Genomic DNA, 12,597 nt, shown 5'->3' with positions numbered 1-12,597 from the left:
GTACAGTATTACAAATGATCCCATTTGAAGGCATTACACTGCATTCCAATAATACAAGTGACTCATCATACTCCCATTCACATCTTATCTTTGGCGACTTTCCTTGTAGCATGACAACACTTGATAAATTAGACACATGTGTAGCACTTGGGTTATCTTTATTGAGAAGATGTTTTGCCACACAGTGGCTTCATCAGTCCAATGCAAAGAAGAGTGGTGAAGATCAGGAGGAGTTTGAGGTAAATAGTCCCTCAGCCTGGAGTCGATGTAATCAGTTCATTTTTTTCAAGAGTAATGGACTGATTACATAGACTCCAGGCTCAGGGACTGATGACCTCAAACTCCTTCTGATCTTCACCATTCTTCCCTGTATTGGACTGATGAAGCCACTGTGGGGCAAAACATTTCCACAATAAAGATACCAAGTGTTGCACATGTGCCTAAATTATCAACTTGTTAGTTCACTAAACCATTTATCAACAAAACAATACTTACTCTGACTTTACAAATGCATGATCTCTTATTGTGTTGATGACATCGAGAAAGGAGATTCTGGAGGTTAGTGTATGGCCATGAAAGATAATGGGCATGCCATCAGGTCCATCCCAACAGTCTAGTTCAATGCAGCGGCAACCTTGACGGAGGACTCGGGCATAGGCTTCCGTTGACGATTCGCTGGCTAGCTGATCCCCAGTTAAGTACCTGTTAGGTTGTTAAAAACTTTCCTTCAAATTTCATGTAATATTTATTCATGAAAATCAGCCTTTTTTTTATATAGCATATAAAATATTTTGGATATAAAATATTTTGGATATTCGTTATAATTTATTATGAACTACAATTTAAAGTTACGTTTCAGAGTTTTTCCTTCAAAAAAATTCTTTAATTACAAGAAATTTCTATATTATCTATAAAATTCTGTGCCTTTACTTATAAAAAATTAACTGGTATGGTAAGTAAAAGCCAGTAACAGAGAAAAACCAACCAAACAAAAGACCAACAAAAACTGATGTACAGTGGAACCCCGAGTTTCGTACGCCCTGACTATCATACGCTTCGAGTTTAGAACTGTTTTTTTGGTTCAATTTTGTCCCGAGTTTCAGACTGTGCCCCGTGTTTCGTCCCATGTACCAGACCTGTCCGCCTGCCCCCGCAGTCATGAGTCAGTGTGGCTTTGTTTCTCCTCAAGGGAATACATGTATAGGCATTTTCATTAATCCATCTATGATATTTTCTTCAAAATTATATAAGAAACAAATTACATAGCACATAGCATATAAACATTCAATGTTTATATGTTATCGAGTGGTGAGTAGTGGCATATCAAGGAGGGTGGAGGGAGGAGAGTGGAAGGTAAGCATTATGTTTTCTCTGATGCAACGTTAAAGAAAACTGAATCTGGCGTCTCGCCCAGTAACCGCCCTTAATACATAAGGCTTTTGTTTACAATTTTCAGCATGAATTATTCATTACTTCTCCCACTGTTTATGATGGCATCTAAAGGTAGTTGTTAGAAACAATTAATCTCAGTGATCCTGGTATGTCGATGTAATAACATGGCTGTGTAGTGTAATAATGTGGCTGTATAGTGTAGCCCAGGGGGGCTACATACGTGTACCTACATCAACAGGCTACCTAAACTGAATTCCTGCAAATAAATGATACTCACCTCTCGCCTTACATTAAGACTACAAATATTTTAAGGCAAGTAATGAATGTACTGCAGCAGTAAAAGACAAAGAAGGGAAATAACACTAGAGGGCTTTGATACCTGAAGTCCTTATGGAGGGGGATTCCCAACTCCCTGGAACAGATTAACTGTATTTCCGTTAATTCTTATGAGAAATATTGCTTCAGCTTTAGGACATTTCAACTTAGTACAAGCTCCGGGAATGGATTAAGCATGAAACTCGGGGTTCCACTGTACCATGATTTATATTGTGGCAAGTTAGAGACATGACTTAAAATAGTACAGGGTACAGACAAGATAGACAAGGTAGGATTTTTACAAGAGAATTATTTAGAACAAATGAACATGACTGAAAACTATGCACCAAAATGAGCTACAGCAATTAAAAATAAAGTATCAGCATAATGGTGAAGGGGCGGGTATGTTGCAATCTGGAGGGTAATTTGAATCGTGCTCAGTTGGCATGACAGCTGCTAATTAATGATGGTGAATTTTTCCTTTTTGGGGTGGCAGACCTTGGTGGAGATAGCTGGTGAAGTCAGGTTAAAATAATGAAGTTTAACAATTCATGCAGCATGACAGCATAAACCAACTATACAAAAATTCAAAAGTGCACATGATAAACCTTTTTACACCATTCAGTCTTATTTGCTTTCATATATCATTCAGATTCTAAAGAAAAATTGCAAAGGTTAGTAGATGAGTTTGAGAATGTATGTAAAGGTAGAAAGTTGAAAGTGAACATAGAAAAGAGTAAGGTGATGAGGGTATCAAATGATTTAGATAAAGAAAAATTGGATATCAAATTGGGGAGGAGGAGTATGGAAGAAGTGAATGTTTTCAGATACTTGGGAGTTGACGTGTCGGCGGATGGATTTATGAAGGATGAGGTTAATCATAGAATTGATGAGGGAAAAAAGGTGAGTGGTGCGTTGAGGTATATGTGGAGTCAAAAAACGTTATCTATGGAGGCAAAGAAGGGAATGTATGAAAGTATAGTAGTACCAACACTCTTATATGGGTGTGAAGCTTGGGTGGTAAATGCAGCAGCGAGGAGACGGTTGGAGGCAGTGGAGATGTCCTGTTTAAGGGCAATGTGTGGTGTAAATATTATGCAGAAAATTCGGAGTGTGGAAATTAGGAGAAGGTGTGGAGTTAATAAAAGTATTAGTCAGAGGGCAGAAGAGGGGTTGTTGAGGTGGTTTGGTCATTTAGAGAGAATGGATCAAAGTAGAATGACATGGAAAGCATATAAATCTATAGGGGAAGGAAGGAGGGGTAGGGGTCGTCCTCGAAAGGGTTGGAGAGAGGGGGTAAAGGAGGTTTTGTGGGTAAGGGGCTTGGACTTCCAGCAAGCGTGCGTGAGCGTGTTAGATAGGAGTGAATGGAGACGAATGGTACTTGGGACCTGACGATCTGTTGGAGTGTGAGCAGGGTAATATTTAGTGAAGGGATTCAGGGAAACCGGTTATTTTCATATAGTCGGACTTGAGTCCTGGAAATGGGAAGTACAATGCCTGCACTTTAAAGGAGGGGTTTGGGATATTGGCAGTTTGGAGGAATATGTTGTGTATCTTTATATGTGTATGCTTCTAGACTGTTGTATTCTGAGCACCTCTGCAAAAACAGTGATAATGTGCGAGTGTGGTGAAAGTGTTGAATGATGATGAAAGTATTTTCTTTTTGGGGATTTTCTTTCTTTTTTTTGGGTCACCCTGCCTCGGTGGGAGACGGCCGACTTGTTGAAAAAAAAAAAAAAAAAAACGTTATCTATGGAGGCAAAGAAGGGAATGTATGAAAGTATAGTAGTACCAACACTCTTATATGGGTGTGAAGCTTGGGTTGTAAACGCAGCAGCGAGGAGACGGTTGGAGGCAGTGGAGATGTCCTGTTTAAGGGCAATGTGTGGTGTAAATATTATGCAGAAAATTCGGAGTGTGGAAATTAGGAGAAGGTGTGGAGTTAATAAAAGTATTAGTCAGAGGGCAGAAGAGGGGTTGTTGAGGTGGTTTGGTCATTTAGAGAGAATGGATCAAAGTAGAATGACATGGAAAGCATATAAATCTATAGGGGAAGGAAGGCGGGGTAGGGGTCGTCCTCGAAAGGGTTGGAGAGAGGGGGTAAAGGAGGTTTTGTGGGCAAGGAGCTTGGACTTCCAGCAAGCGTGCGTGAGCGTGTTAGATAGGAGTGAATGGAGACGAATGGTACTTGGGACCTGACGATCTGTTGGAGTGTGAGCAGGGTAATATTTAGTGAAGGGATTCAGGGAAACCGGTTATTTTCATATAGTCGGACTTGAGTCCTGGAAATGGGAAGTACAATGCCTGCACTTTAAAGGAGGGGTTTGGGATATTGGCAGTTTGGAGGGATATGTTGTGTATCTTTATATGTGTATGCTTCTAGACTGTTGTATTCTGAGCACCTCTGCAAAAACAGTGATAATGTGCGAGTGTGGTGAAAGTGTTGAATGATGATGAAAGTATTTTCTTTTTGGGGATTTTCTTTCTTTTTTGGGTCACCCTGCCTCGGTGGGAGACGGCCAACTTGTTGAAAAAAAAAAAAAAATAAATATCATTCAGATTCACCTTCCATGGTGAACTCTGTAATACAGCAGCAACATTTTCTCCTGACTAACAGCAGTGCACATTGCTTCAACATGTCTTGCCATTTAACTTGCAACCCAGATTTTCTTCATGCACTAAAAAATTAACACAATACCTCTCTGTTCACAGCTTGTACCCAGCTGCAACAACCTGGCTGCTCACTACTAAATAATCATTTTTTTTTATATTGAAGCCCGTGTCAGCAGCCATTGTGGGCACAAACCAGGAAGGTCAATGACAGACCACACCTACGTGTTATGGGAGGAGGCAATCCAGTAGTAAGAGAGGGGTCTGGTCATGTCCTGGTTCACCACATTTTGTCGCTTGTCCCATAATTCATTTGGTTTTGAGAAGAGGTATTGCACAAACTGCAAAATGCAAGATAATTTCAATAGAAAGCACAAATAATACATTTTACAGTACATCCAAACAATGTTCACAATCTCCTTCATTAATGAATACTTAGGAAAACAAAAATCTAATTTTTCAATCTGCTAGCAGCAGGTAACTGAAAATCTTGCTGGAATAAGAGGAAACTGGGCCACTACCTCCACAGCATGCCAGATCACCAGGATGTGATGGTCAAGTAGGCCAGCAGGTTGCTAACACAAACAACCTGGTTGAACAGGCTACAAAAAATCAAGCCTGACCTCAGGCCAAGCTGGAGGGTAGAAGAACCCTAGAGACTGGTCACAAGTATGTCAAATGTATGAAGTGAGCAGTGTGTGACTCACCTGCACTGACCTCCCTCCCTCTTTTTGTCCCATTAAAGCACATTTCTGACCACTGTCTTTAGAAACAGAAGTGGGACAGCTCAAACAATGTGGCAGTGTTACTGTATTCAAGTCAATGGTAATACAATGTTCAAATCTGTAAATATCTTCCCCCCCCCCTCCCTTCCATTAGTACATTATTGTAAAAATATACTGACCAGTTTTGAGTCTTCTTCAGAGTTACATAAAAAAAAAAAGGTCATTGGGAGGAGAGTAAAATAAAAATGTCTATCTGCTAGGAATTACCCAGTATGACCAAATGCGGTTTGATTAGGGGTTCTACTGTACTATACATATTCAGAAAATAAGAACATTATTGTACATTTTAAAATAAAAATATTTAAACAGTAAATACTGTAATGAAAAACATTACTTCTATTTCAGAAAATATAAAAAATTATAATATCCAAATATGAGGATCAGAGAATACAAATAACTAAAGAATAAAAAGGCACAATACCATGACTGGAACAATACATAAATAATATGCACATAGGAGAAAGAAATTTATTAACTAGTCACATTAATCAGTCAGACCAAAATGTCATCAAAAGTTTGTTTCTCCTATGTGCGGGTTATCTGTGTATCACATAACTAGTCGAGTGAACTCGGACCTCTTCTAGCAGGAAGTACGGTTCCTGGACATCTCTCTGTGGGTCCTGCAAGAAGTCCTTTATGATGCTGGCTGCTAAGTGTTCAGATTCATTCTGTTCCTCAACAAGAAATGACTGGAATTCCTGCAGAGTTACTTTCACCATGTCTCCACTGTACTGCTCCAATACTGTAATGCCGCTGCTCTCCCCTGTATTATTGAACATCATTCTCTGAAAGGATGAAAGAAAAAATATTCAGATATAAAACCTTCAAAGTGGCCATTATTTTACGTATAGCAGAACAGTCATAGTCCTCCTCATACTCATAGTCCTCCTCATTTAATGACAGAGTTCTGTTCCTAAGACCATGTCGGTAAACAAATCATCACTAAGTGAGGAGCATGCTATAATAGTAGTGGATTTGTGTCAACCATCTTAAATATTGTTTTAATGTCACCTCTGCACCATTTATAACATTTCTGGTATATTTTTAAATGTTTTTACAGTAGTGTACTGTATATTGTAATAAACAGAATAGAGGAAATCAGCTCTAATATACTACATTATTTAGGTATGCATACAGGTCAGAGAGTCGTCATAAGTCCGAGTCATTGGTAAACGAGTACGTTGCTGAGTGAGAAGAGGCTGTAAAGATGGTCAGACTATGACTTACATCTATTTGGGTATCCCACGTGATTTTTTTAACAAGATCAAAGAACTGATCGAAGCTTATCTCTCCCCGCTTTGTATCATCTACGAGCTCGAAGACCTGTTTCAGTCGTGTAGTGGTCATCCTGTAGTGAATCTTGGGGAGGAAATTCTTGACGTCCAGACATAAAATCCTGCAAAGAAATGCAAGTCTTGAATAGGATGGAGCCTGGCAAATGAAATTTGTTAATATGTGACCACAGTATTGATGGTTATAATGAATCATTTGTAACAAGTCCAAAATGTTAAAAAAAATAAATAAAAAATCCAACCATAATTACAATCAAACAGGTTGTAATAGATAAAAGGGCCAGTGAGATGCCAACACCAACAGCCTGATTGGCCAGGCAAGCACCAGACAAACCTGGCCAATAGCTGAATGGAGGGAGTAAACTCTTGAAACCAGTCAAAGGTATATCAATATATCAAAGGTAACTTTATTTACATACAACAGTATTGTAACATACACTATGTCAGGAGGTCAATGGAAAAGAAAAAATGGATTTCTAAAAAAATAAATAAATGGAAGAAAGCCAATAGAAGAGAACAGAGCGATGTTCCAACAGGAGGTGCTATGATGACTACCGGTGAAATACTCAACATTGATGGTACCAGTAGCAAGGTATCATCAATCTTGAGGCCTGGTCACAGACCGGGCCGCGGGGGCGTTGACCCCCGGAACTCTCTCCAGGTAAACTCCAGGTATTCAAAAGAGACTACAGTACTCACTATAGAAAATGGACAGAAGAAAAGGTGGAGTGGCAATATTTGTAAAATTATTATAAATATATTCAACAACAAAAATATTAAAATAAAGCACAAAATTGCTATGGATCATATAGCAATATTGGTAAAAAAAAAAAAAACACCAAAAGGTAGAGAAATTCAATAAAAAAAATAGTGTTGAAATTTTAGAGGTAATACAAAACACAGGAGAAAAAAGTACTACATGTATATAAGAAAAGATAACTGAGAAACTCCTAGGTAGTAGGTTGGTAGACAGCAACCACCCAGGGAGGTACTACCGTCCTGCCAAGTGAGTGTACAACGAAAACCTATAATTGTTTTACATGATGGTAGGATTGCTGGTGTCTTTTGTCTGTCTCATAAACATGCAAGATTTCAGGTATGTCTTGTTACTTCTACTTACACTTAGGTCACACTACACATACATGTACAAGCATATATATACACACCCCCTCTAGGTATTCTTCTATTTTCTTTCTAGTTCTTGTTCTTGTTCTTGTTTATTTCCTCTTACCTCCATGGGGAAGTAGAACAGAATTCTTCCTCCGTAAGCCATGCGTGTTGTAAGAGGCGACTAAAATGCCGGGAGCAAGGGGCTAGTAACCCCTTCTCCCGTATAAATTACTAAATTTAAGAGAAACTTTTGTTTATCTTTTTGGGCCACCCTGCCTTGGTGGGATATGGCCAGTGTGTTGAAAGAAAGAAAAGAATTGAGAAACTGTAATATTTAACAAGAACTGTTACTGAAGTGGAAGCAATAAAAAGTATACACGTTCTTTCAATGAAAAGTTAATGTAAAACTTATTTATTCAAGAGCACCTTAAAGAAGCCAAGAGGAACAAATAACCAATATGACAAAATCACAAAGCTGTTGTCATGAATAATTCATGGATGGAAACAATTAATATAGACCAGAAATCCCATACCAATTTTCCACAGAGTAAGAATGTTTAATTATGCTAACACTAACTTGCTCCTGGTGTTCATCATGTTGTAAAACTCAGTGCGTAAGAGTCGCTCCAGTCTGGTGGTGTAGGAGACAGCGTGAGCCTCCCTCATCAAGTACTTCAGTCCACTGATCCACTCATTGCAGTCATCCGACCCTAAAGCTGTCAACAACAAAATTATTAGCATATACACTCTCAACCTGTACACTTTATGCTGTCTAGTGCTCAATGTGCTCAATAAAACTCATAAGAAGTTGTGATAATAAACTTTTCATATCTGACTTAATATAAGCACCATTAAATTAAAGAAAAGACATAATCAACAAAATTTCCATGCAAATGTGTTGTACCATAAATTCTGAAGCACACACAATCCTGTTGTACAAATGAACCTCAATGTTTTAAGTTAAAAATTCTGATTTAGGTCTAAACTTACCCTCTAAATTGACCCCCAAACATCAACAAAATGCTATTAGGCCAAATACTACTAAATGCTGTCTATATAATTAATTTTTCCATGTTTAAGCTAATTTTCTTTTAGGGGCCATCTCTAAATATTGCTCCAATCTAGTTAATGTTAACATTCATATAAGAAATCATGAGTGGGAATGGACAAGTGTGAGTAGAACATGACTAGCACTGATCAGCAGCTCTCTTGTAGTGCTTCTATATTACTCTAAGAATAGAGAAGAACTGCAGTATGACTGCTTGCCCAGGCCAGGGTGACCCTTCTTAATCGTTCTGTTAATCCAGAGTTCACGATCATGCAGACAATGAATTAATTAGGCGTGGCTATAGTACACATGCTTCAGGAATCTCTAGCCTATGAAGATGCTATACTAAACTTACAATTTATAACAGTTATTTCAAATAACTGTTATAACTGTAGTGTAAGTGCACCTCTGGCAAGACAGTGATGGAGTGAATGATGATGAAAGTTTTTCTTTTTCAGGCCACCCTGCCTTGGTGGGAGAAGGCCGATGTGCTAATAAAAATAATAAAAAAAAAATAAATAAAACTTCCACAAATTATTTAATTATATACTAATACTGTAATGACAGGAAATCACAACAAAATATGTGGCTGCAAATATGAAAAATACCAGAGAAAAAAACAAATACTCACACTGTTACATATGCTCACACACATTTTCATAAGTTTGTTAATATACTACTGAATACAAGAATTATTTTCTGCCTTCATTACTACTGCCATGAGCACAGGAAATGACAAATACAAAGAAGACTGGCAGGAAACAAGGAGATAAACTGAATATAACACAACTACTGATAACAGAGTAAAAGAACATAATATACTCAAGAATGTTATTACCTGCAATGGAAAGTGTTCTCAGCTTGAACTCTCGCCCATAAAATACAATGAAGCACTTGGACTTGTCTTCCTTCCGAGAATCGTCGGGCCATTTGTCGAAATCCTTGGACCCTTTTCCTGGACGAACTTCCTTGATATCACATAGAGGGGCTGTAAGATATTGTGAACTTATTTTAATATTCTAAACTTTGGAAAAATAAATTTATGAACAGAATGAAAAACCACTAAAGGGTAAAATATAATACAGTATATATAATACTGAATTTTCAGCATATTCTTTCCTTCTAAGATTATCATAATAGCCTTAACAATCTTGTCAAAGTAGGTAAATATTGAAGATTTAAAAAAAAAAAAAAAAAAAAAAAAAACTAATAGAGCTGAAGTGAGTGGAAAGTTATGTGGCTTAACATATTTTCATGTCTATTTTCCTTGGACAGCATTATTTTCTTTCTCAATGATACAAACTGTGCAATAGTGAATGCATACTGTAAAATAATGAGTATTGTACATGTACTTACATACCACACTGTTTCTCTCACAGAATTAATAATTTGTTCACATGCACCTGTAAAATACTTACTAATAACTTCACAGGCATTCTGTGCTCCTGTCCAGATAATGTGACTGGTCTCACGCCTGATCTTTAACTTTCCATTTTCTGGTCTATGTCGGTATGAGAAACGTCTCACAGCTTTGCCAGACTCTAGTTGCTGTGAAGTCAGCTCTGCTTCCCTGAACAAATTTGTCTGTATCATCTTGTCAGGGGGCACTTGCCCGGGCTGCTACTTCTGTACTGATATTAAACATTAGTGGCAATATTCTCAGAGGAAGATTTAAAATAAATGACAAGTACAATATGCGATAAATGATAAGCCTTCTATAAAGTATAATTTACAAATGATTCAAAAATTGGTGACATTATTGGCAAACTTTATAGTAAGTCCCCAGTTAAGTAGAGTATTTTGGGCAGCCTTAAAATATATTTATAACTACTTCTAAAGGTCTAATACACAGTATTAGTGGGAAGTTGAAAAGATTTTTTTTTATTATTAATGTTTATATCGAGTATAAAAAAGGCAAAAGATTAATAAAAAGGTTTCAAATCCTCTCATCTTCTGCACTGAGACCCCAATGGAAATAAATCAATTTGACTTTTTTTGGGTTATCCTGGAGGGTAAATTACACTATGTATGACAACTGTACATGTGAACCTGTGCCTAAATAAATTTACTTACTTACTCACTTAATCCACTGTATATTAATGAAACTGGTACTCACAACACTACAATATTTAAGTCAAATTAATTAATCTTTCACACATTAATAAGAGATAAATAAAAGCTCCCCCATATACCTGTTACACTAATAAAGAATCAGCCCAAAACGTAAAAGTGTATCAAATCGACAAGCTATTACATCAAGCGGTTAAACTGTTATATACTTTATCAGCATATTGAGTAACAGGAAACACAAAGAGCTACACACACATTTTATTTATGCTAATAAAACCACAAACTGTTTTCCATTAATATAAACAAAGGGCTTTCTCACTAACAGCATTGAGGAAATTCTTGAAAAAATAGAGAAAAATGGATAAAACACCCGAGTTAAACAGTCCAGGGTCATATCAGCAAAATATCTATAATACATACTTTATCAGACAAAGTACTGTATTATTATTAGACAAAGTAGTGTATTATTATTAGACAAAGTAGTGTATTATTATTAGACAAAGTAGTGTATGTATTATTATTAGACAAAGTAGTGTATGTATTATTATTAGACAAAGTAGTGTATTATTATTAGACAAAGTAGTGTATGTATTATTATTAGACAAAGTAGTGTATTATTATTAGACAAAGTACTGTATTATTATTAGACAAAGTAGTGTATTATTATTAGACAAAGTAGTGTATTATTATTAGACAAAGTAGTGTATTATTATTAGACAAAGTAGTGTATTATTATTAGACAAAGTAGTGTATTATTATTAGACAAAGTACTGTATTATTATTAGACAAAGTAGTGTATTATTATTAGACAAAGTAGTGTATTATTATTAGACAAAGTAGTGTATTATTATTAGACAAAGTAGTGTATTATTATTAGACAAAGTAGTGTATTATTATTAGACAAAGTAGTGTATTATTATTAGACAAAGTAGTGTATTATTATTAGACAAAGTAGTGTATTATTATTAGACAAAGTAGTGTATTATTATTAGACAAAGTACTGTATTATTATTAGACAAAGTAGTGTATTATTATTAGACAAAGTAGTGTATTATTATTAGACAAAGTAGTGTATTATTATTAGACAAAGTAGTGTATTATTATTAGACAAAGTAGTGTATTATTATTAGACAAAGTACTGTATTATTATTAGACAAAGTAGTGTATTATTATTAGACAAAGTAGTGTATTATTATTAGACAAAGCACTTTATTAGACAAAGTACTGTCCTGCTTAAGTGGGTTCAATTATCCACTGTTTACCATGGCTAAATATAACCCTTAACTTTGCAAACAGAATTTTTGATGCTGGTAATTCTTCAAAGCTTAAGGGAAGCTGTAAAGTGCCTCCCATTAGTGAAAAAGTGTTAATTCTTGATGTATTGTGCATAATTCATCAATTAAATTTTATCATAGGTATGCATGTAAACGAAAAACGAATTATATATACGTGTATAAAGATTGCTACCGTCATGGAATGTATACCCTGTGGATACGGGGGCTCGACTGTATTTTTGTTTCACAAGAACTTACAACACAGTTTGCTGGGCAGAAGTGTGGGATCTGGAGCAAAAGTGTGAGTACCAGGGGTAGAAGTGTGAGTACCAGGGACAGAAGTGTGAGTACCAGGGACAGAAGTGTGAGTACCAGGGACAGAAGTGCAAGTACCCGGGGCAGAAGTGTGAGTACCATGGGCAAAAGTGCGAGTACCAGGGGCAGAAGTGCAAGTACCAGGGGCAGAAGTGTGAGTACCAGGGACAGAAGTGTGAGTACCAGGGACAGAAGTGCAAGTACCCGGGGCAGAAGTGTGAGTACCATGGGCAAAAGTGCGAGTACCAGGGGCAGAAGTGCAAGTACCAGGGGCATAAGTGTGAGTACCAGGGACAGAAGTGTGAGTACCAGGGACAGAAGTGCAAGTACCCGGGGCAGAAGTGTGAGTACCATGGGCAGAAGTGCAAGTACCTGGGGCAGAA

General features: G+C 36.9%; 1 protein-coding gene across 2 annotated transcripts in view; it reads right to left on the bottom strand.

Annotated features, from left to right (window-relative positions):
* The window catches only part of sl (small wing phospholipase C gamma 1), a 59,881-nt gene that overhangs the window by 42,847 nt on the left and 4,437 nt on the right, over window positions 1–12,597 (bottom strand). The window contains exons 2-8 of one of the 2 annotated variants that reach the window (XM_053798933.2): window positions 9,974–10,186; window positions 9,394–9,543; window positions 8,085–8,223; window positions 6,333–6,501; window positions 5,681–5,890; window positions 4,546–4,661; window positions 496–702 (exon numbers count right to left, since the gene is read on the bottom strand). In XM_053798933.2, coding sequence (XP_053654908.2) covers window positions 496–702; window positions 4,546–4,661; window positions 5,681–5,890; window positions 6,333–6,501; window positions 8,085–8,223; window positions 9,394–9,543; window positions 9,974–10,148 — 1,166 coding nt within the window. In that variant the 5' untranslated portion in view covers window positions 10,149–10,186. The remainder of the gene's footprint in view (window positions 1–495; window positions 703–4,545; window positions 4,662–5,680; window positions 5,891–6,332; window positions 6,502–8,084; window positions 8,224–9,393; window positions 9,544–9,973; window positions 10,187–12,597) is intronic. The other variant, XM_053798932.2, reaches the window with a different exon arrangement.

Source organism: Cherax quadricarinatus, chromosome 66, assembly GCF_038502225.1.
Source record: "Cherax quadricarinatus isolate ZL_2023a chromosome 66, ASM3850222v1, whole genome shotgun sequence".
NCBI lineage: Eukaryota > Metazoa > Arthropoda > Malacostraca > Decapoda > Parastacidae > Cherax > Cherax quadricarinatus.
This window is presented reverse-complemented; position numbering and strand designations above follow the sequence as displayed.